The following is a 25,708-nucleotide window of genomic DNA, read 5'->3' as shown; positions in this document are numbered from 1 at the left end:
ACTAAACATACGCTTGATATGAAGAAAATGTAGTTGCAGATGTGTGTCTTTAACGCTCCAGTGAGGAGATTTGAGCTGTTTATGAATCAGACAGAAATGAACTGTGATGTCTCTATATTACATAAAAATCAAAGACCATCCGAAGATGATCTATTATTATCTGAGGTATAGGTACCAAACAAAACAATTCATGCACGCTGTAGAAAGCGAAATTTTTATTTTATTTTATAGCAAATATTCCCAACTGCAAATCAAAATAAGCCAAGAGGTAAGACGTCCACAGGGTGCACAAAAATTGTTCTTCATGTGAGCTTTAATTTTTAATAAAAAAGTAAAAAAGTTTGGTTTAATCCAAAATACATGGATACAAAATCATACAAACAAATCTCTAACCGATTTAATCTTTCTTTTCCTTTTCAGGTTGTAAAGAGTGTGCTATTGCACAGAAGAAGAAAACAAAACAAACAGATTCAAGATGAGTAACACATTGAACATGTACGGAGATCACATCTGTGATATTTTGTTCATTCAGAGTATTTGTCCTGCCCAATAAGCCTCACAAAACTTCACCTCCAGAGGCTAGTTTGCATCCTTCTCGAAGCTGGGAGGCCTTCCATGGGCTATCCCACAATTCCTGGCTGCCTGAGGAGAAAGTATGCAGCCTTTGACCACTAGATGGAGGACAGGATGTCAGCAGCGCTTACAACTGTATGTATCACAGAAGCAGAAGCAGGTTTGACCCTGCAAAGGCACACAAACACAGATAGTGAAGGGGAAACTGCAGTCAGAGAAAGTAATAGGAAGGAAAAGGAGAAGAAGAAAAAGTATTGGGAGGGTGAACTCAGAAATGTCTGGTGCCAACTATTTCACTTCCAGATTTGAGGCTTCAGTCAGATAAGGAGAGAGGAAAGAAGGCATGAAGAGATAGCATACCTGTAAGAATATGTGTAAGTGTATTAGAGAGAGAGAGAGAGAGAGAGAGAGAGAGAGAGAGAGAGAGAGAGAGAGAGAGAGAGAGAGAAAGAGAGAGAGAGAGAGAGAGAGCACACAGATTTAACAGGGAGGGCACACAGGGCAGACTGGAAGGGGGGTCGAGGGTGGGGGGGAGTGGCTTGCTCTTGCCGCCTGCCTGTATATAGAGAAGACAGATTGTGACAGAGCAGATCTTGTGAGTGAAAAAGAGAAAGCAGGAGAGGTGGGAACAGAGGGAAAGAGACTAACCTTTTACCGCCACCTGTGAAGAACTTCCTGAGGGAGAAAAAAAAGAAGTACTTTTTAAACTTTTTCTTTATCGGATTACAAAAGCAAGATTTCTCTATCAACTCAAGGTAACAACAGCTTTTCTCTTTCTTAACTTACAGCAGCTTTCTTCTGCCAGGCAGGTGCAGCGCGGTCATACTGATCTCATGTGACATAGGCTATCTGTCATTTATACAAGATTTGAACTTTTCAAACATATTTTTGCTAATCTCTATTTCCTCTGAGTTCAGAGCCCCCCCCCCCCCCTCCTTGACGTTTGTCAGGTATTTTTCAATAACACAATATTTATCTTCCGGGTGGGGATACAATATCCATCATGCTATTAATAACTTTGAGAGAATGAATGGAAGACCTTTTTTATGATTTCACTGAGTGTGCGTCCTTTCCCCAATGACACTCATAATACACCCAAGACACGTTTTCCCATCATTCACCTGTTGTGCAGACACCTGTAAGATTTGATGAAGGCTATCCGCTTTACCCGGGACCTTGTGTGTTTTTAAAATATTAAGCTAGACAGATAAAAGTCAAGGACTGAGTGACAGAGGGGAGGGCAATAGAGCTGAAAGGGCTTTTGTATAGATACACGCTGAGCCAAGATGCCTGAATTATCTGGTGGGTGGTGCACGGATATCTTGAGTTCAGCTGTGCAAGAAAGTTCCGGAAGGTAGTGGAGTCATAAGACATTTGACTGCATGGAATAATCACAGATTGGTTCATGTACATTATAAAATACGAATATGTTTTATTTACCCCTTAATAGCCATTGAGATGTTTGTTAGGCCCAGGTTTTAGATTTGTCCACAGCATTGTACATTTTCATTTGAAAATGAAAGACTTTAAAAAAAGTTAAGAGGTGTTCCTGACAAACGGAGCAAATACCAAATAGCTGTATCCCACTAAAGGTAAGGAAGACACATTGGAAATCTGGTTGTCCTAACTATATATTCTATTTCTGATCAAATTAAAGTGTTGCTTAGAAATCAAGCAGGTTCAGGACACTGAGATGAAGGTACACTTAAGAGAGGATCCTCAGAAAATGAAATAAAATAATAATTACAGTGTGATGTGTGCATTGATGTATCTGAGTGTGAGGTGTGTATGTATGTGATTTCTTGTGCTAATGGTTTATCTCCAGTGTGGGATCAGTAGCCTGGCTGCAGCTGTCTGGAGCCTTGATGGGCCATATGGCAGCTTCTGTAACACTTTAAAACCCGGTTTCATTAAAAAAAGAGGTTCTGTGACCTCGTTGTAATATGCATGAAAAGATTTATTAACTGTTGATTAGCACTGTGTAGGCCTGCATGCCAGATTTACCTAATTTCGTAATTGTGATTGAATTGGTGCATTTTGCAGGAGAAATAAGAATATTGATTCTCCTGCAACAATGACCCAAATGGTCTTATCGAAGCCGCTGTAATTATTTTATTTTATTTATTTATTTTCATTTAAAAGCTCCTGTGAGGAGTTCTTAACTGTTTACGAAACAGACTGAAAGTAAGACTGACATAAGTGATGAGATTTATTAATTCTACAGACTTCTTTTAAATGCTTTTAAAAGCGGCCAGGGGGTATCAGGTGAAAAAATATAAATACACACTGCAAAAACAGGCTTTTAAAAAGTTTTACACTGCAAATATTCTCAATGTATATGATTAATTTCCCTGTTTAAAGAAGCCGGATTAGATTGTTTTTTTTTTTAATTAGCAAAGTGATAAGAGGTACTTCTTTGTCCACTGGGTTTGCCAATATATATATAAAAACGTAAGTTCCTCACAGGAGCTTTACATTCTATACGTTACATAAATAGCTTTGCATGGGAAGGTACTTATTAAGGCACAGTCAGCAGCCAGTGTGATCAACACTTGTGTTTTTTACACTCACAGTTTGACCTGCAGCTCGTTGAGCAGACTGGTGGGTGTTTTATTGCACTGCTGCTCAGAGTCTGCCACAACAAAACACTTGTGTGAAGGAGGAGACCTGCCCATCCCATGCTGCCATATGCTCCAGTGTGTGTGTGTGTGTCTGGGTGTGTGTGTGTGTGGTGTGTGTGCATTTTCAACTAAAGGCACAGTCATGCAGAAAACAACGCAGCAAAGATCATTTCCGGAGCCTCTGCTTTATGTGCAGTGTCCATTGTGCTCTGAAATCTGATTGGTTAATTAATTATCCTATTTATGTAAGCAGAGGGCTGACCCCCTCCAACTTTGTCCAGCTCACATAGACCCATCCATCTGGTAACCTGAGACCAATGCACACACACACACACACACACGCATGCATGCACGCACACACACAAACACACATCTGCACAATCGACCACACATTTGGATGAGTGTTTGACCTTTGTTAAACCTACAAGCGAGAATTAGATGCTCACTCCAGACTCACACACACAAACCTGATCATTAAAGGTGTTATAAGAAGCATTTATGGATAAATGAGCAAATAAATATGGTCATGATTAAAATCAACGATATCATTTAGACTGCAGTTATGTTAAATTTGACCTCTTGTGTCAAAGTTACAAGCAAAAATTATTCAAAAGTATCACCGGATGCTGTATACCGGACTGTATATAGTCAGAAATGAGGTGGCACAACTGGTGAAAGGTTAATGTAATATGAGTCTTTTAACCACTTGATGATTTTGGTAGGCTCCCTTTTTTTATTATCATTATTTTTATTTTTAAATAGGACCTTACTTTAGATAATCGTAAGGACTTTTTATTACCTTCTGTTGCCCACATAGCCTGCTTTGTTAAAAAATGTATGATGTTTCTCTAGATGTTACAATTCAAGGTAATTCTACCAGGAAATGCTTGAAGCTAAGTTTCCTCTGCTGTCCCAAGAGCATCACACAGCTGGAGCACGAGTGAGATCACACCAGCTCATGTGGCTGCAGAAGACATTTACTATATTTGTATGTTTCACTCTGCCTGTCACTCCATTACTAAGCCCTTGTATGGCTCTCAGATAAACGTCATTGTGTCAGAGGTCCACATTGATTCTGCACGTGTACTGTAACAGCTTTCCTCTCGTGGGACTGATTAGTTTTGACAGGAGGAGGACATTACTTATTTCCTCTCCTGTGATAACATGCTAATCTTGGATAATAATGTCACCTCCATCATACTGGGAACTGAACTGATGTGCCTCTGGAAAATAAAATATTTAAATGCAATGTGATTAAAGTTCAGATGGGGTTATGTGCAAACAGTAATGAATTATAAAAATCATAATAGTGCAGGATTTAACAAACACCAGCCCCTACTATATAAAGGATTAATATAATGATAAAAGGTAATCACATAAGTCGAATCACATGAAGAGCTATATTATAGCTAAATAACTTTTCACCCTGAGACCTGAAGTGACCCAATCATACATCTTTCAACATATCTAAAGACCTCTGTTTCTTACATTGTGTACTTGTTTTCCATCACTTTCTTGCTAAGCGTATTTTCATATCTAGAGGCTGTTTGTCTTGGCTGCTTGAAAGGAAAATTGGAAAAAATAAGTTGAAGTATCATGTGGGACCATTTGCTGAAGGCTCTATTTAAATGTGTCTTTAGAGTGTTACTGAGTGTTTATTGTTTGGTATGTGTGTGTGTGTTTGAATCAGGGGTAGGTTGGGAAGTTGGCGTAAATCATAACTCGGTTATGCTCCGTTTAATTTCTTCACCTCTTAGTCTGTAAAGTGTGAAAAGGAGGTTAACTTTCACTAAAATATTTCCACTTTACAACAAAGTTTGAATTCAAGACAGGCCTGTTTAGTATTACGTGTACCATAACATCTTTTTTTATTCTACACAGATTTGCCATCATGAAGCTTCTCCTGTTGTCGGTGGTGGTGTTGCTCCTGGTGGTGGAAGAGAGCTCTGCAGACAGAATCATATCCAGAAGAACCAAAAGGGAGCTTGCGAGTCCTCTCCATGTTGGCGGCATCAGGGACCCGCTTGGCTCGTACTGCCAGAGGAGAGGTGGCTGCTGCCCCGGCAGAGATGACCTGTGCACTGTTCCCTATCTGGACACAATCTGCTACTGCGACCTGTTCTGCAACCGCACCGTGTCAGACTGTTGCCCTGACTTCTGGGGTCACTGTTTAGGTATAGAGCCACCTTTTATTGGTAAGTGAAGAAAGGGCACACAAGCTAACATAAACACTTAGTCAGGCTTATTCAAAGAGCAGCACAGACACCCCACTAAAAGACTTTGTGCAGGATCACAATCCCAAACTGCAGGACACCAAAAAATATATTGCAGTTTCTTTTTTTTAACTGACAAGCGAGAAGCATTCAAGGGATTGGGATAACGTAGATTTGCAAGCTTATTACCCCTCAAAGTTCGCTCAAGATCATATTTAACAATGTTTGTGTCTTGGCAGTAATATGTTCGACAACATAAGATGGTGGTCAAATTTGGCAGGACAGGTCTTGCTACAAGTTTTAATCTGATGAGAATGAATGAAGTTCACTTGCACAGACAGTATTGTTTTTCTTTTGTACATGGCACAAGAGGCCTTTATGACCGCACAGACTCCATCGTTTTTTTTTTTTTTAAATGATTGTAAGAGCTCCTCTCCTTTTTAAGAAGGGAGTGTTAAAAATAAGTTGTAAGTACGGGGTAAAAAACTAAAGAAAAAGACCCTTACCTGTTCTCCCAAAAAAAATCTAAGTTCAGCATCATACTACCAACATATGGACTCCCCACATAGTCCTAGAGCCAGTCAGTCTCTCAAAGCGGAGGTGTAAAATGTGCCAGCAACAGCAGAGACCTACCTGAGAACCGAGAGGGAACAGTAGGCTTCTTAGAAAAGCCAGACAGAGGGAGGGCGGAGAGGTGGATGGAGGGATGAATGGAGGTCAGGAGAAAGAATGTGGACTATGTGGAGGGAGGAGGAGGAGACACAGACAGTGGGTGCAGGATGGGAGGCTGAGGGGAGGGTGCAGGTGCAGGTTCCCTGGATGACAAGGTTGGACACAAACACCATGTATGACTAAGAGCGTGCATTCGGATACATTAGACACGACATGAAATCACCTTTAGGTCAAAGAAATTCCTCCATATAAATACCTTCTCTGTAAATGTGTAACTTTTGCAGCTCTGCAGAGACTGAGTTGTGATGTGTGAGACAGCTGTGACAGGGGGGACGGATATCAGAGGGCCTCACTCATAAATCACACTTTCAGCTCTGGGCCTCGCACCAGAGAGATAGGAAACCTGCGTACACTGTAAAAATTCTCAGCCAGCTCATACCCTAAATTCCATATGTAATTCACACTGACAACACTTTTCACCGTAAATCAACAAGAAGATAGACCCCGTCGTGAATCTTTCACCAAGGCAGTATAGTTTACACAATCGTTATGAGAACGGTTTAAACTTTAACTGTAATGGCTCACATTTATGCAAAAAGTATGATCACTGCTCATCAGTTTTCATAGTTTGTGACGATGATGAGTGGACTTCATTGGCTTTTTAACTTTGATATTTACCTTTGTGCTAATACACAGGGTAGGAGGCTCATGCTGTTATAATGTCATACTACTGTGTTCCAAGTTGTATTATAATTGTTATAATGTTAATAAATTAAAAACAATCCAGGTTATGATTGACTCAATACGGAATAGACAATTAACAGAAGGTTATCTGAATATTTCAGGTCAAAACAACACATGTTGACCAATTAGCTATGGTCAAGCTAACGCTTTAGCCACTTAAATAGGCCTACACTGTTAGTTAGGGGGAACAGGCTGTTCCAGCTACCAATACTGTGATGTTACCTAAAAAAATCGAAAAGGCAACTCCTAAGGTAATGCTAACTTGCTAATGTTCTTTTAGCTAGCTTGCATACTGTTAATTAGTCACATCCTAGCTAACATTATTTTAGCTAGGAGTTTCTTGGAATGCACATTACCCTTGTTGGTGGCTAATGTGTTATCGTGTTTCACTTTCGGATATGGCCAAATGTCACTCTGGACTCTTTCAAGTTTCTAATGAATAGGCAAGTTGTGAAACTATAATGATTAGCAACCCCCTACATTAATACAACTGGCATCCGTCAACACAGCCTATTTTTGGAGCTTTGTTTGCAGGTAATGAAGGAGCTTCTTCTGTAGCCCTCTTCTTCAGTCTCTCTAGAGGTGGTGAAGTGGAGCGTGAGCTGGTTAAAGCATGACGAGGGCCCAAGAAGCCTGGGAAGGCAGGAAAGAAGCTAACGCCACATTCCTACACTGGATTACTGGAGCTCAGAGCTCCTTAGACTTCACATTTTCTCTCCGCACACTCACAGACTATATGCACACACACTCACACACACCAGGGGTTTACTGTTAACACTTTTGAACAGTAACAGTTTCTGTGCTACTGAAGACATTTTGCCACTGTGATTGTATGGTATTAAGTGTGAATGCTGTATTTGTAGGATCTTTGTATTTAGAGCATGGCTTTATTTTGGATTCGTGGAATAATCTTTTTTGTTCAGCCACTTTAAAAATCCATTTATATTAAGTTGTCCCTCTTTTTTTCTCCTCTCAGGCACCTGTGAAAGAAATGGAAACAAGTTCTTTACAGGGCAAACATACAAAGAGAACTGCAATTTGTGGTATGTAAACCCCTCTTTCTTCCCCTGTGTCTTTTTAACACCCTAAATCCTGGGCTTTCCTATAAATCTTCCCTTGAGTAGCTTACTGTTGAAATAACATTTCCCCCTCTCTTTGTGTATGCGCTCTGTATTTACGTTTTCTAACCTCTACATTAACCATTGCATGCTGATATTAAGTAAAACACAAGAGACCATGTTGTTAAGAATGAGGAATAACAACAAATGACAAATATCACATTTCTCTAAACTTGCGCTGGCGTACAGTACCTAAGGGATCTGTGCAGGAATTTAAAATGAAGTTGTGTGGGTTTACGAAATACAGTAAGTGTGTGCACAGCATGTGTTTCTTATAATGAACCCACTGGTGGCTTTATGGAGCAACATTCATGATCCGAGTGGAAATCTTGCATTGATCCCATGATCATCATATATAAACTGACCCTGTCAACTTGAACTACCTTTACTTATACAACTGTATTCACGATTAACAACATCGTACAGGAAGAAAAGCACAGATGGTAATCATAAATTAATGATTGCTGAATTCCATTGAAAGGTTAAGTTTCTGGGTGCTGTCATTTGTGACTTTTGTGTCAACAAAGCCATTGCTTACATAACTGGTAACACCTGTGTTTTTCTGTCTATATGAAACTGTTGTGAAAAAGGCCTTTTGTTGATTAAGAAATGATATAAAGCACATTTGAAGTTAATGAAACCAAAGCCTTCAGGCCTAAAACTTTTTGGATGTCTGTCCCTGTCAGTATCCCTAATTTCATCACTTTGGTAGACTGGAACACCTTTTGGCACTACTTTTAGATGAAATTTGATGCTAACATCTGTGTCCTCTTCAAGTCAAAATGTGTCCAATAATCCATTTTACAACAAAAAAATCATCAGAACTAAAGGTGTTCCCATCAGCCTTGGCTGTAATTTAAGTACATGTTAGATAATGTTTCATGTTAGCTTTTCAATACGCTAAAATGTGATGGTAACATCGTGAATACACATCCTGGCATTACTGTAGACTGTTTGTGTATTGAAAAAAAAAACAGTTCTTAAAAACTTGACAGTCTAAAAATTTGCACATTTTAGACTGTCATTGTCTAATTTCTTACTTCGATTTAATTTGAAAATGTTTTTTAACTGTGCTGAATAGGTGGTCTTTATAGTCCTTTACACTGAATTCAATAGAGTGAGTAGAGAGGAGGGAATGAGTGTGTGATTTCAGACACAACACTTCTATTTTCCATTTCAGGGCTACAGATAAACAGATTAACTCTTGACTTCACGACCCTGACATGAAGTTAAGAGTTGCTAAAAAAAAGTATTTCAGATAAGCTCTCAGTAACAGTTAAGTGTTGTTTTTTTTTTTTTATCTCTGTGGCCTTCTACACCCTGAGGCCAACAAAGTCAATATGGCTGTTGTCATATTTGTTCACGATATCGATGCCAGTCAACAGGAAGAGGGTGGAGGTTAAGTGAGTGGAGAGAAAGTGAATTCCTCACCCGTGCTTCAGTGAGGTTTCACACCTGTGTGTCATTTGAGGTTCCTAAAAGTTGCTGTATGTGTACATGTGAGTGTATGAACACTTGGACACAAATGTTGATTTAGCACCCATTATAGGGCATTTGTTATAAGTACATGCAACATGAGCAAACTCATGACATGTCTAGCAAAAACGTCCCTGACCCCACTAATCGCCACATCCTAAACCTGTAACTGTTAGACTCCAGTAGCTGAGCGTTGTCAAAATGATAGCCTTGAAGTATGACTTTTATCAAGGCAGCTGAATTAGGTTTGACCTAAGGGATCTGAGTGAGGTGATAAACTTCTCACTGAAACTCTTGTGGAGCATTACCAAAAAACACGCTGTGTGATAAAAATAGCCTCCAGTTTTCCAGGACAACAGCATGTCTGTGTTAACTCCCCCTTTCACCTCCAAACAAAAGAGTCTTACACACATAAACTCTCACACATGCTTGTTAAGGCAACACACACATGGTCTCTTGAAAACTTGCACCACCACTTTGGCACAATGGGACATGCACACTCCCATTTCCTACTCCCACATACTCTACTTATTGATTTCCCAAATTTGCTTCCTTCCAACTCCTCTTCCTCTTTGTGAAGACATGCTGCTCTCCCTGTTTACCCTCCAATCTCTCTCATTAGCAGATGTCAAACTCCAGCAGGCCCTTATCCAACCTCCTACAGGTCTTAACTATCCACTGATATGAGCAAATTTGGAAGCCTTGTCAAACAGCCAAATAGCACAGCTACAATCTGTCAAAACCTTCCAATTTGACATCAGTATCTTAATTGGTTTAAACTTTGACTTTCCTGAAGTTAACCCCAGCAGATTTGTTAACACTTGACAGCTTAGAAACGCTGCACAACCTGACTCTGCATGTAATATGAACACACCAGTGTCCTTGTTGTGTGTGAAGATGTAGCACGTTAATGAGATCACCAGCTGAGGCCTTTTCCTCCCCGAGCCGTTCACTTCCTGACAAGTCTTTATCCACTCCAAATGGGCTGAAACATGGCCGCTCCTGCTCACACCGACAATCTCACACAGCCCAAAGGATAAACTATCTCTGCATGCGTCCACTTCAGATGGGACATCATCCAATATAAGCTTGGCTGTCTTCACTGTTGTATAGTTTCCAGACTGGTGTTGATATGTCGAACACTGGTTTTTGTAAATATTGATGTATCCTAAGCAGGAACTCGATCATGGTGACATTTAACAAATAAAAATATATTCAGGCAGTATAAAATACACAAGGTCTGTTTGAGCTGCATACATTTTGTGTATTTATTACCTGAAACATAGTTTATTACAAAGTTGCTTCGTATAAATTACTACTACTAACAGATAACCTTACAAAGTATATTACAGCAGGTAGATCTATAAATGTAGATTTACACTTGTTACTTGATGTGGCTGCACCAGAGTGTGATGCCATGATAGCGGTTTTTGCCTTTACATCAATGCTTTGTGACGTACTTACTGTAAAAATAAAGTAGAGGAAAAGGTCATACTGGCAAACCAAGAGCATAATGAGGCAGAGTCATTACGTGAGCCAAGATTCCACCGGCTGCATTGATCACAGACTATGACCCCCATCATCCTGTCTCACCTGTTTGTCTTCAAATACGGAGCTCCACTTGGAATATTTTGGGGACATTTTCAGGAGTTCTGTGCATGTGTGGAACAGGATTGCAGGTTTAGATCGTCGATTTAACAGGCAATCAGTGTATTCTTTTTTAAATTTGTCACAACTGATCGGGTAGCATCAGTGGCAAGTTAGGGCCAGAAAAACCCTCATATCAGCCTCATGTGTGTGTATTTGATTATATCTGTGTGTGTGTGTGAATGTTTTAGGTCTCGGGGTTAAAAGGGTGTCTTGGTGTGACCAAGAATGTGAAAAATGGCCTCCCACTGTCCCAACAGCCCTCATATTTCTTCCTCAGTGACACTCTGTATTCCCTTTCTCCATGAGTCTGTCATTATGCATGTCATTATGTGTGCACATGTGTGTGTTTGCACTTTTGCTGCGTAAATTTATTGCTGTTTTTGACCTGCGGGTCAACCTGCATGTTCGTGTTTCTGCTGATGAGAGGGAGAGGTGAAAGGTTGTTGTCTCTCCAATCAGTTTATACTCTACCGTGTTTGAGTGAAGTATTTGTTTCTCAGCAGGGAGGAGTGCAGTCTAAAGAGGTGATAAACAATTGGTAGGCTTCCATCGGGACTAAGGGGATTTTGGCTTCTTCGTCATTAGCTGTTTGTGTTGAATGATTCTCTCGGGCAGGTTCCTTTATCTGTAAACATGATGGTGAATGTAAAGATTACTTTAAGAATGGAGGTCTATGCACGTCTGTGGGAAACACCCCTTGTTGTTTCTCTCTTACAACACACTCATTTATTACGAAATAAAATTCCAAAAACCTCTGCTGACCATAGCACAGTAAATTATGGTGACTGAATGATAATCCCTTGAATCTTCTCTTCGTTGTGACAGACTTCAATGTGGTATAGTCTGTCATTGCAGAAAATCAGTTAATTCAATGTTTTTGAAAGTTGAATTGTGATAAAACAATAACCATGTAGCTAAAGTCAGCAGTCGGGTAGTTTAGCTTAGCATAAAGCTTAAAAAAAATGTTTACTTTTTTTCCATGGATAATACAACAAAGGTATAATGTGTTGATCAGTGAGCCTTTGAGATGCTGTTAGGCAGAGTTCTGTTTGCTACCTTGAGATCAAGCCAGGGTAAGGGTATCTAAGCTAACTTGCGGCACACCAACATTTTTTATCACATCAACTTTCAAGTATTGCTTCAGGTAAACTGAAGGGATGACGTACCTGTGAGTAGTCTGGAGTACATTTTACTTTGAGGTTGTCTTTCAAGATCTGTTTCATCAATACTGTTGAAGCTTGGCATTTTAATGAACATATACTTCAGCACAATTTGAGATGTTATACCAGTACACAATACTTTATTTAAAAGAAGGGGACATCTATTTTAAATGGGCTCTTCAAACGTAATGGTGCACTTACTATGAATAAATTATTAAAGTAAAGGGTCTTAATGCTGTTCTGACCTCACTCTCTCTCACACACACACACACACACACACACACACACACACACACACACACACACACACACACACACACACACACTCACATGCAATGAGTCATCAGAATGTACACAGTATAAGTTATTTTTAAGAATTCCTAAAGGAAACATTGTCATCATCAATTTCCTGTTTCCTTATCTTCTGTCATCTTCTCGACTTCTTCAGTCGCTCTGATTTTCTTCTGGCTAAAAATGGATCTATGTTCTGCAGCCTTAAAAGGCTTAACGTCTCTTTGACCTCTCCCTCAATTTCTCACCCCCGCATTTGTTCTTTTCCCAGTCTTTTACAAGTTAAAGTCGTTCCATTAGCAGTATTTCTTTCTTATTTGTGAATTCCAATGAGTCTCTGCATATTTGTTTGTATTTTTCTCTTTAAGCTGTTGACCTAACTGACTTTGAGCCTGAATATGGGAATATTTTTATGACAGTCTGATATATTTTAATGGTCTCATTTCTTTCCCCTACTTTTTGTCTGTCCTCTGCAGCACATGTGGAACCACAGGACGCTGGGAATGCGAGCAGAACGCCTGTCTGATGGAGCCTGAAATGATCCAAGCCGTCAACAGAGGAAACTATGGGTAAAATACAAACACAGAAACAAACACATACATGGTGGTATTTGAAGGTCTCCAGTATGGCTTTTCTTACACACCTCCTCGTCTACTTTCAGGTGGAAGGCAGAAAACTACAGCCAGCTCCACGGGATGACTCTTGATGAGGGCATCAGGTACCGCCTGGGCACCCAAAGACCCTCCAGGACTATAATGAACATGAATGAGATGCAGGTACAGGACTGTCTCCATCCTCAAACAGGGTTTTTGGTTATAATAGAATGCAAACAGCAACATTTTTCACTTGAATTAGGAAATATTCAAAAAAAAGATTCACTGCTAGTGAATGAGAGGGTGTTTTATTTTGTTTATAACCTGCGACTGGTGCACAATAGATACCATCTTGGTGCCTGTTGAGAAACTTATCATTATGTTTTCCGCTTGCACGTTTTCTTCCCCTCGCTTTCATTTTCACTGTGCTAGGAATACATTCATTTAGCAGTAATATAAATGCAAAAACAGTCATCATGGCTTAAGATTCTGATGGTCGTCTGCCATCTTGGCCTGTCCTTTTTAAGTCACGACTGCCACCCGACCCACGACTTCACTCTGTGAGGGACATGGGTGAAAAAAGCTTCAGGGTAGAAATCCTGCCAAAGTGCCCTCAAGCAAGTCATGATAATGTATCTCTTCTCATTTTGGAACTAACCTTTGACCTCTGACCTTACTTTTAAAAAGATGTTGAGAGAGAACATGCTTCAATACGGTGATTAAAGGTATATCATGTGACTTGTTACTAGTGGGTGAGACCTCGTCGCCCCAGGTTTCTCCTTAACATTCCACTTCAGTAAGAATGTACAAAGTACAAACATAGTTTCACATTCAACAAATATGATGATTTTTTTCAGTTTGCAGTCATTTTTTTTTAATGCTGTTTCATAAGAAATGGTATTGCAAACATAAACTCCGCTGCTTCTCATCATTACATTTTATATGCTTTCCATAATCTAAGGCTGACATTTTTGGTGTCATCAGAAACTTGGCGCCTTTTCACTCGAATGTGTTTCTTCAAACATGTTCCTGGAAAATGCTTTCACAGCAAAGTTTTATTTTCTACATAATTTGCCAAACAGCAAGTAACATTTTACATCAATTATACTTTTTGGCTTTAAATTTAAACATGTGTTTGTGATATGAAACTTGTGTGTACTACTGTGTGTGTGTGTGTGTGTGTGTGTGTGTGTGTGTGTGTGTGTGTGTGTGTGTGTGTGTGTGTGTGTGTGTGTGACACATGTAGGTCATAGATGTGTGTGTGGAGAACTGGCAGAGAGGGTTCAATGTATTTCTGCAGTTGTGTTGTGACGTTGCCCTTCAAAACCCACTGCATGCTACCTTTAAACATGCGGTTTGCAATATGCAGGCTGAAAACACAATACAACAAGGGAGCGCTGATCAAAATGTTTCCTCTTAATTATGGTGGCTTGTCGCTGCTTTGTGATGCCGTCTCTGTCTCAGTCTGGAACCTCGTCCTCCTCTGATCCGCTCAGTCTTTGTTTACATTCGACCCAGACAGATTACCTTAGACAGAACCAAAACATCACACACGCAGAGAGATGGAGGAGGACGGTGGCTGCCTGTAGAACAAATGGAGTCTGCGAGTAGTCTCTGTAGTCTGCAGCTCCACCTCCTCCATCCGTCCATCCCGTTATCCATCCATCCTCACTCCCCCATGCTTGCATTCCACAACCAAAATACTGAACAACTCCTCCCCCTCCTCTTTCTTCCGCTGTCCACGTGTCCCTACCTGTGCCAGGATCCGGCTCAAAGCCTCACAGTCCATTCAGAAATCTCTCTCCCCTCTCGTCTTCTCTTTCTATCACCTGACTCATACGTAAGGGATGGGATGTTATGAATTCATCAATGCATTCATTACATAACACATCATCCCTGCACTCTTTTATCACTCCTTGGGGTCAGGTGTGTGTGCTTCTGGACTTTGACCTTCCACACATACAAATGTCTGACCAGCAGCACATTCCTAAGTTATGCATCAGGTGTCCTTTTAAACTCTGCATACCTCACTATTAAACAGAGGAATGCAACGAGGGGATAAGCAAGCGATAACACATTACTTCAGAGCATCCAACCTGAAGCTAGGACTGATGGAGAAGGTTTGTTTGGCATCTAAGCTGTTTTCACACACACACACACACACACTACTGAAAATCTCAGGGAAAATAAAAACTACAAATCCCACTGTTGCATCCACCAAAGTGCTCTGTGGATGGAAAGTATAGCAACAACTTGAGTTACGTGAACATCAAATCGACTGAAGAGACAGCACACAATGTGTACGAGTCTATATAGCAGTCTGAGTTTCCGCTGGTCCTGTGTCAGAAACTGCCTCTGAAATCTTCCTGAGTTTCATATTTACACATGTCCCTCTCAGTGTAAAGTTTTCCTTATCGGACAGAGGGGAGGGGGGTGCCTGGAGGCAAGCCATGATGTTAAATAGGAGCACCTAAATTGGTGAGGAATAAAATCGATGATTGACACAGGGTTGAATGATCCTAATCCCATCAGAGGGTGCATCAGTAGACTTATGTGATCTAAACTTTTCAAACAAAGGAGTTTAACTTAAGGACAAAGTTTGTATTCCGTTGTGTTCAAATAATAACTCTCTACTCCTCCACACCACAGTTTTGCAGGTTATTTTAGCAAGTTCAACTATAGTTCCCTTTTAATCATTATTCAAGCTTTCTTCTGTCACATCTCAACATTGGTTTCTCAGAGTGCATTAGCAAAAGTGCTCTCATGACTTGATTGTTCCGGGCTAGTATTAACCACCTCTCTCTCTCTCTTTTCAAACTTTGTCTCTCTCTCTCTGTCAGATGAACATGGATCCTCAGAACGACCCTCTGCCGCTTTATTTCAACTCAGCAGAGAAATGGCCCGGAAAGATTCACGAACCACTGGACCAGGGGAACTGTGCCGCCTCCTGGGCTTTCTCAACTGCAGGTAGAGCAGGAAAAATCATTGAAAAATACAGTGTATTTTACATTTATTTTGAAATATCCTTAACAATTATGAATATCGCTAACCTCTTTTTAAAAAGGTTTTGCAATGAAATATTGAATGGTGTGCATCTTTTTCACAGCTGTGGCTTCAGACAGAATATCCATCCAGTCAATGGGTCACATGACTCCCCGGCTGTCGCCCCAAAATCTTATTTCCTGTGACACCCGTAACCAGGGGGGCTGTGCAGGGGGCCGCATAGATGGTGCCTGGTGGTACCTCCGGCGTAGAGGGTAGAGACTTCTTCTGCAATATACAATAAGTCTCAGTGATTGCTTTACTTTCAGTTTGACTCATATTTTCAAATCGTCCTCTCGTCTCACAGAGTGGTGACCGAGGACTGTTATCCGTTCCAGCCCCCGCAGCAGACGCCAGCAGAGGTTGGACGCTGCATGATGCAAAGTCGCTCCATTGGCCGGGGGAAAAGGCAGGCCACGCAGCGCTGCCCCAACACGCACATCTACCAAAACGACATCTACCAGTCCACACCGCCCTACAGGCTCTCATCCAATGTGAGCAACACTAAACTACACACACAGATACACAAACACCCCTTCCCCAAGGTATTCTTTCAGACACTCATTCACAGCTGTCCATCATCAGTGCAACGCCCTTCGCAGCACAACATTCCTGAATCTCCAGCCGCTTTCATGCAATCTCTGTACATTTGAGGGATTTCCTCGTGCTACAGTAGACTGTAATCTCTTTCACGTGCTTTTTACAGTAGGTGTTTTTGCATGCTTTCCTCATGCGTACTTGACTGGGCTGTGAGTGAACTTGGGAATGTCGAACTTAATGCTCAGCAGCACTCCTCACTGAATCAATAGAGGGCAAGAAGGTGCGTTTATCAGGTCCAGGCAGGTGGATTCAGGATGGGGGAAGGTAGATTGAAACATTATATAGAATAAGAACGTAATGTGTTTTGTTTGTACTTTGGAAGTTTTTAAGAATCAAAATGAATCAGACTTTGATTTCTGTGTTTGCTGCCAGTATCCAGTGTCTTCATCTAATCAACTTCAGCCAAAAATGAGTTGTATTATGATGTAAGATTATAAATTGACTGTGTGTTTCTGAGTAACATCAAAGAAAATAATCAGACAATAAACTCTACTGTACTTAAAATGATGTAAAAAGGCAACATGAGAAACTTGTTTAAAAGCTAGAAGTATTAATGTAATACTTATTTTAGTCCACTGCAAGCAGAGAATCCCTCTTCCCATCCTTATTAGAACGGAGTATCATGTGTCAGTAGTCGATCTGTTTCCAGAAACAGTCTCCGCATGAAGCTTTAACCACTGAGCTGCAGCCAACATGTGGTTTTATCAGCCAATATCTGTCAGAGCTTAACGACAGCTAATGCTTCTCAAAATCATTACAGCCTGTTGTTTCTGTCTGCTGATGGCCTGTGAAGTCAATAATCCAGGCATTAAAGCCAGAGGGCCCTCCTGGACTCAATCCTGTTAACTGACTTTTAACATCCAGGGGGGCGTTTGTTTTTAGCTTCTCCATTTCACCGACATGTAATGATCCTTCTGTCTGTCTCTCTTATCTTATCTCTCTTCCTGATTCTATCATCTTTCTCAGGAAAAGGAGATCATGAAGGAAATTATGGATAACGGTCCTGTGCAAGGTAAGCCAACATATTCATATTGATGCAACACATTTGCTCTTTAAAAATAAATGAAAACAACACTACACCCTCAGGGGGAACAAAAACATGCGCCTCTAAGGCTTGTGTTGGGTGTCCGACCTCGGATGATATCATGTTTGACCTTGTCATCCTGATGGTTCTTGCCCTCGTTTTCAACTGTGACCCCGGTCACCTGGTCAGAAATGATGGGCCTTCATGTCAGTGTGTTTGAACTGACCTTCCTTTACTAGCCTGCCTTGCTGTCTGGAGCCCATCTGGACCATTGTCAAGTACACTTACATAGAAGAGTCACGTGTGTGTGTGTGTGTGTGTGTGTATGTATGTGTGTGTGTGTGTGTGTGTGTGTGATTCTCTATGAGCCTGTGCCAGCCTTGTTATATTGTTTAGCAGTCCAGGAGAATGTGTTGGCTTCATGCTGAGTTTCCTTTTTGGCTTTCAGTTTCTCTCTGACACAAAGGCATAGAGGTACGTGTCTGTGTACTCAAGAATGGTCTGTTAGTGTGAATGGATGATAAATAGAGGTTGGAAAACTCTGCGTGTGGGTGTGTGTGTGCTTGCGTCTGTGCGTGTGTGTGTGTTTGGGGGGTTTTGCAGGTATACATCTCCAAAAGAGAGGGACTTTCTCCAAAGTACATCCGGAGAATTATTCTCATTGAGCTGGAATAGGAAAGTCACAAGGAGTTCACGCCTGAAATCACATCGGCACACACATAAACACACACGCACGCACAGTGTTGGATGTCTGGGTATGTGACTCGGGGGGAATTTGAAATTGTTTGATGAAATTAGGTAATAACTTTCAGATCAATGCTTGTTTTAATAAGATTCGTATCTCTCCCTGTATGATTAATTCGGCAGCCTCAATAAAAGATACTCATCGTGTGTGTGAGTGGGTTATGTTATATTCCTCAACTAATTCTCCCTGCTTGTTTTATCTTGCAGCAATTATGGAGGTCCACGAGGATTTCTTTGTCTACAAGAGTGGGATCTACAAACACACTGACGTCAGTCTCACCAAACCGCCACAGTACCGTAAACATGGAACACACTCAACCAGAATCATCGGGTAAGTTGTTGGTATTACAATCCAACAGTACAAAACATGTATTACTGACACTCCTCCCTGAATCAACAGCCTATTAGTCAGCTACCATAAATCCATTCAAATGGCTGTCTGTGAGCGGCAAAAGTGAAACAGCAAAGTTGAGAAACCACTAAATAGGCTACTAACAGCTCTCCGTTTCAGCTGCTAATGTGAGCATTCAAACAATTCCAAAACAGCATTACCACATGGGGCCAGCATTTATATCAGCTGACAGTCATTTACATATGCTAATAATTAAGTTAACTAACATCACCTCTGATTTTCTGCCACCTTAATGTGTCACACTATCAAACAGCTAGGAACTTCCAAGTTAGCTAGGAAGTGGTTGAATGCTAATGTTAGCTGTTGTGTAATTTTAGCTAAGGGTTTATCATATTCCCCCCTCTAGATTTAATAGATATGTCGTGTGTTTTCTTGTAAGTTGCTGATCAACGGGGACATATTTAATCTGATAACAACATGTCACGTTCCCTTTGCATATAGAACACAGCAGAACTACTTAAAACTGGAAGTTGAGCTTTCCACCTTGCGTTTGATATCGGAGGAAAATGAGCGCCGTGTCAATACAATGACGCTAAGCAGGATATTTTGCTTCTTGCAGAAAAATGTATTTTTGGAACTTGCCAAGACTCTAGACCTTCTGATGATGATCGGTTTTGTTAAGTGGGAGTTGTCGACATCTGTTTAACAAGTTTAACAAATCTTTATTGAATGTGGATAAAAAGCCCTTGTCTACTGTGTTTCAAGTCTTCAAGTGTCTGCTTTCACTGTTGCAACATGTTTAACAGAAGCCACTTCAACATGACAAAGTGTTTATTTAGGATGAATCAGGTTTTTAATTGAGTAGCTGCTTGATTCAAAGCTTCACCTGCATGTGTGTTAGCATTAAGCCGAGTGTGTACGTGTGAACAAACATCCCTCCCTGTCTGTTACCCTCGGAGACACACCTTGGCTCCACTCCTCTGTCTGCCCCAGACGATCCCCCCCATCCCCCCCCTTCCTACTCTATCTATAACTGTGGCGACCTCAAATATGCAGGGCGGGTAGACAGCCGACACACCTGCATCACCTGCCCCCACCCCTGCTGTCTGTCTTTGCTCCCCTTCCTCCTTTCTTTCCTGCCTGAACTTTTCTATCACCACTCCTCACTCCCCTGCCCGTCTGACTCACTGACCGTCCCCTTTTTTCTCCCGATCTTCGAAGCCACATTGTTGTCAAGACCCTCCACAGATGGACAGGTTGCAAGTGATGGACCAGGAGGGGTCTTGACCTGTAGAACAACCTGAAACATGTTTTTCATGGAGTTTCTCTTAGTCAAAACAGCTGGTTTTTGAAAAATGTGTCTGCCATGAAAATTATACATTCCTGTTCACCTAACTATCACCTACCTCGTAATGGGTCTAATGGGGGCTACGGAATGTTTGCTTGACTGGATATACACGCAGGCATCAGAGCTTGTCCTTGATTTCTAAAAAAAACTCCAGACAGAGGCTCTCAGTTTGAAGATAAAAGCAGCCTTTCTCTTTTATCTGATTGGCTTTTGAAGCAGACTAAACATTTAAGAGCCGCTTTTATGTCCCCTTTTGAGCTTGTGTCTTGCATGTATGTTTCATGAAATTCCATTTTATGTCATCAGATAGTATGTCTAGGCATGGGTACAATAAACACATCAGCCATTTAGCCCTTAGCCTAAAACCTGTACTTACAAACTTGAGTCACAAACATCTGAACACTTACATCGCATAGGGACGCGATGTTCTGATATTTCGAAAATGAACTGTAATAAAATCTCTACAGCCTAACTTTGTAAACATTGGAGGTATGCAGGTTGAAATGACTCAGAGGAAGGTATAAATGACAATCCCTGAAGGCTTCCTGCTGTTTGGCTCCTTCCACTGATGCTGTGGCTCTCAGGACAGGTGGATGTGGCAGTGACAGGGCGTTTGGGGGGCGGATGGAGCGAAAGTAAAGGAGGTGGTGTGTGTGTTTAGTTTTTTGAGCTCCAACCTGCCAGCCACAGGCATCAGTTTGTTTACACAGGCCAAATCCCACAGCGATGCGTTCCTTTAAGCCCAGCGCCTGGGAAAGTTTGTGGAGAGAGCATTGAGGTCCACTGTGGTGGAAAGGGCATTGTCTGGGCTGCTGATCCCGACCGCACCGGACAGAGAGACGGGGATCAAACTTGGGAGAGAGAAGGTCAGGGGCGTATGGGAAGGGCGGGGCACGTGGGCATAGCGGTATGCCCATCATTGTCTCCGAGTGAGCCAGTGAGCTGATCAGAGTCAGATAAGAGATCAGCAGTGGTACGAGTCTGTCTGGATCTGTCCATTCTGATACAAGTGCAGAGAGCCATCCATGCCTATGGGATCACACACAATTATGCAGGTGTGTGTGTGTACTCACAAACTCAAATCCCATCTTCTCTCACATTAACAGTTTTCAATAGTTTACACAGCTGATAATAATGAGTCTGCTGCTGCTCTATATGACGTTTGACAACAGTTTAGGAAACGCTGAGCTAATGAAGTCACTCGCTAGGTGGCTGGCACTATCTTCTGTCGCGGTGGCAGGTTACCCAGTTGGCAGAGTCCTACTCCAGCCACTCTATTTCCCAGCATTCCTATCCCCTTTAAAAAGATAACAAGCGATTCGGCACCGGGAGTCTCTTGGGAAATGAATGGCTCGGAGTGCAAAAACAGGATGGGAATTGGCCCGGGGAAAATGTTCCGATCGTGACGAGCAGAAACGCTGGGTGTCTAAAAGTTGGCATTGGCTCAGCTAACCCCAAAGTGCAAAGCATGATGGAAATGTATGGGCTCTTGCCAAGGTTTCCTGAGAACATAGTTGGAAGGTAAAGATAGGCCTCTGAGGTCAACCATATATTTTTGTTTGTGTATTGATGGGACTAAGAAAACGTTCACTTCTTGAAACCTTCCCTCCACTTCTTGTTTTATGTCCGAGGTAGGAAATGGCATAGGAAAAGGAGGAACTCCATGTTCTTCGGATTGGAATGATGTAGGAGTAGAACAAGGCGGTGTCCAGCCATAAATACTCTGTTTTCAGGATGTTGTTATCAAGATGAAAGGTTTCGCTTCCTCGACTTGAACAGATATAGACCCTACCTCGTTTTCTACATTTGAGATGCCAAATGTGTCCGAGGTTGGACACATTCCTGAGAAGTGTTTACATCAGACATGTTTGTTGGAAAGTGTCCAAGCTTTAATAATAGTCGTGCATCTCTTGCACAGCTGATATTTGAGGATATCTTGTTCTCCAATGCTATTCACTTGAATGCTTATTGAGTAATCATCTCTGCTTTGTTGACCAGGTGGGGAGAGGAGAGGAAATTTGATGGGACATTGAAAAAATATTGGGTAAGTGTGAAACCAAAAGTGTTTCTTGTGCAGCAAAAATCAGCTTTTTTGTTGTCACAAATATGGACATTTTTAAAGTAGGACTGTACATTAAGTCTGTAAAGTAGGACTAAGTAGGACTGTACATTACTTTTTCAGATTGCTGCCAACTCCTGGGGAAAGAACTGGGGCGAGAATGGCTACTTCCGCATCGCTCGTGGGGAGAACGAGTGTGAGATTGAAACCTTTGTGATCGGCGTGTGGGGGAGGATCACCATGGAGGACATGCACAACCATCACCACCACCATCGTCGCCGACAAATTTAGAGACACCGCAGATGTAAGCAAATAAAATAAGACCTTTGTTTTTAACCCAGTGGACTCCACGGACTTCAGCACATTCGTACCCATAAAGCTGGCTGGGATAACCAGAGGTCCCTGAACCCCCCCCCCCCCCTTTTTTTTTATCTTACTTCTCTCTAAATCCTTTTAGTCCTCCATCTCCACTCCTTTAGGGAAAATCCGCACCACTCTGCACCAAACTAAGCTTAATCTCATCTGCTCTGCCTTGCAATCAGGCACCTCAGGTACCAACTGAATCCAAAGACAAGACATCCAAGAATCCTCAGCCTTATTCTATAGTTGGGTCAAAACAAAAGCAGAAGCTCAAAGTGATCTTTTCATTCCTTCATGTTCTTCTCTGTCAACCTGAACCTTCAGTCTTTCCTTGCTCTAAATCTATAATCTACCCAGACCTGATTTCAGAGGGACCGCTTGCAAAAGGGGAAATTGGAGTACCAGATTATTAGACATCAGACCTTTTCGAGAGAGAGACACGCCCAGCCAAAGTGTGTAACATGATAATATATCATAGATGACCTTACTGACATTTACCTGTCAGCCATGCTGAAACATATAGACCCGGTGGGGCTCATTCCCTCGGTTTTAGAGAGGACTCTTGTGTAGAGTTAGGAGGTAGAGTTTCTCACACAGTCCAGTAAAAACACAGAATCCGACACTGGAAACAGTAGGAGGTTTGACGCGGAGTATAAGATTACAAAACCTGGGATATCAGGAGGATTTATGGTGCCACCTACCATGGCCAGCAAACAAAGAAGTTTGAAAAAAAAAAGAATAACGAAAGGCCAAATCTTTACCTTTTTTAAGGACAGTCAGCAATAGGATTTAACCTTTTCATTTAGACATGGCTGCAGGAGATGTGAATAATTCAAGTCATGCTGAATTCAAAACATCACAAAGATAAACGAACGAGTGAAAGCCACGCTGTCAATGTTAACCTCACAATACAAGAAAAACTCAATACTGATACAACAGTTGGTTAAAAAGACTGTAAAGCCTTTAAGGACCAAGCTGTGTTGACCACTGCAGAAACAAGTTCTCGTAGTCTTAATATGCTCTGTTACAGTTTGAGCTGAAGATTGTATTTTATCATGCGACATGTTCTGAGGCATATTATATGTAGTAACTCTTGACACACTTATCACTCAGCTGCTTTCCTGTTTGTGTTTCCTTTAGCTTGCAATTCTGCGATCACAATGCTAAGGATGGAGGGAAGAGTGAATGGGCTTGGAAGGGGGTGGGGGGAAGGGGGTGGGGGTAAGGGGGCGGGTGGGGGGGGGGTGCATGCTGCTGCTATAAGTCTGTGCTACAGTATTCGACTTCAGAGTCTTTAGGTTGATGCATTCTTATGTAATTAAAGTGTAAAGTCACATATATCTAACACTTTAACACCGGTTCAAGTCACACAGGTCACAGGATTGTTCTATTTTCTTTTGTTCTCATATTTTAAACATCATCTTTATTGTCCTGCTTAAACACTCAAACCATCAATGTTCTTCCTGAGGCCTCGAATTCAACAGTTTTCAGGCTGTTTGAGGGATTTTGTAGTCAATACTTTAAAATGCAGCCTCCATTGACAAGGAAAACATGGTGCATTTTAACCACTTGCCTCGAGTGACATCCTGCTGGGCTTCAGCAGTAACTTCAAAAGGGTTTTTCCTTTCCAATATGATCACGCCTTGTGATCTCTAATGCCGATGTAGATTAAAGCTATGGGAAATGTCCGGATTGACAGGAAATGTGCAATGTGGCGGAGCAATTATTGCATATTTCTCATGAAGTGAACTGTATCTTTGCTTTACCTCTCACGTGAACAATTAAGAGGAACCCATCAATGTGAGATTCACATTAGTTTACAATAAATCATCTGCTACTGTAATCTTCTTTCAGCACAAAGAAGGTCTTTGTTATACTTTTTTTTTTTCAGTTGACAACACTTTGGTTGATAGGTTAAAGTTACACTTCTCACCAAAAGTGCAAAGATTTGCATTGGTTTGCTTCATCACAATTCACAGACTTTCACCACTGGAGCGGGGTATTTCAATAAATGGCCTCCTGCCTCCAGAGAAGCAATGCTGTGAGATATTCAAAGAGGTTACAGAAAGTATTAACTGTTCCGTGAAAGTGGTCTGAGGAAAACAGACAAGTGACTTTTTCATGCAGAGGGACGTTTTTTGAAATTGACCAAAGTTGGACTCATCTAGTTTCCTTTGAGTAGAGGGGTTCCTATTGTAAATGTCTGTTTGTTATGTAGCAGTCTGATGGATTTTTAGGTTCATCATTAACCGCTTGGATTTAAATGCTTTATCTGATGAAAAACATTTGGAAATGTGCTTACTGTATGCCTAACCATTTTCAATTAATTGTATTCAGAACAACACATGTACCACCCAAATTTTGAGCATTTTAAAAATAAATGTGGGATTTTGAAATAATTTTGAGAGCGACAGTTTTCTCCAAATACTCGACCAATCCTTGGAAAAACTACCCAGCCAAGCTGCAGCAGACTTCCCTTCAGAGGTTGTGTATTTTTTTTGTAAAATGAACCACTCCACATTCACTGATGTGTTGGCTTTATTTATAAAGAGTTATGTAAATTATATTCTTTTATTCTTTGTTTTTCCCGTGTTTTCATGTTTTATTATCGCTCTGTCTCTTGCATTGTGTGCACTAAATGCAATGTTCACTTGTGCTGCACAATAAAGTCTTTCCTTAACAACACCGTTTTCCTGTGAGGACTTTTACCTGAAGTTCTGTATCATTGGAGCATTGATGTAACCAGTAATATGAAAAAACAACAACATGAGGATGGTAGAGAAGGTGAGTGATTTTTAGGAACATGAGGGATCAGCGAGCCACAATGGGAGGAATGGGTGCAGGGTGTTCAGGGGGAAGTTCTATGGGATGAGGCCGGGTGGGATGAGGACAGTTTTTATAAGGTCCTGCTGTGTCAGCGGACTCTCTGCTCACTGGGAGCAATAACTCTGAACTCTAGTGAAGTGGACCAGCAGGCCAAAGAATATGCTAAATCAATCAGGAATACATAGGTCCATATTTTTCCAATTTCGTCAAGAGTATATGCTCAATAAACATCAGTTTTGGTC

General features: G+C 41.3%; 1 protein-coding gene across 1 annotated transcript; it reads left to right on the top strand.

The window, feature by feature from the left end:
* The first annotated feature begins 1,155 nt into the window (after nucleotides 1-1,155).
* Nucleotides 1,156-25,325, top strand: tinagl1 (tubulointerstitial nephritis antigen-like 1). Its single transcript, XM_020654214.3, has 12 exons — nucleotides 1,156-1,328; nucleotides 5,076-5,389; nucleotides 7,800-7,866; nucleotides 12,995-13,087; nucleotides 13,180-13,294; nucleotides 15,952-16,078; nucleotides 16,218-16,368; nucleotides 16,461-16,647; nucleotides 17,720-17,765; nucleotides 18,729-18,852; nucleotides 22,220-22,265; nucleotides 22,404-25,325. Exons 2-12 carry the CDS (start codon nucleotides 5,086-5,088, stop codon nucleotides 22,569-22,571), a joined length of 1,428 nt encoding a protein of 475 aa, XP_020509870.2. The 5' UTR covers nucleotides 1,156-1,328; nucleotides 5,076-5,085; the 3' UTR covers nucleotides 22,572-25,325.
* The last annotated feature ends 383 nt before the right edge of the window (nucleotides 25,326-25,708 follow it).

The sequence above is a fragment of the Labrus bergylta genome, chromosome 19 (assembly GCF_963930695.1).
Source record: "Labrus bergylta chromosome 19, fLabBer1.1, whole genome shotgun sequence".
In the NCBI taxonomy this organism is placed as follows: Eukaryota; Metazoa; Chordata; class Actinopteri; order Labriformes; family Labridae; genus Labrus; species Labrus bergylta.
Note: the sequence above shows the minus strand (reverse complement) of the source record. Positions and strands in the feature narration are given on the sequence as shown.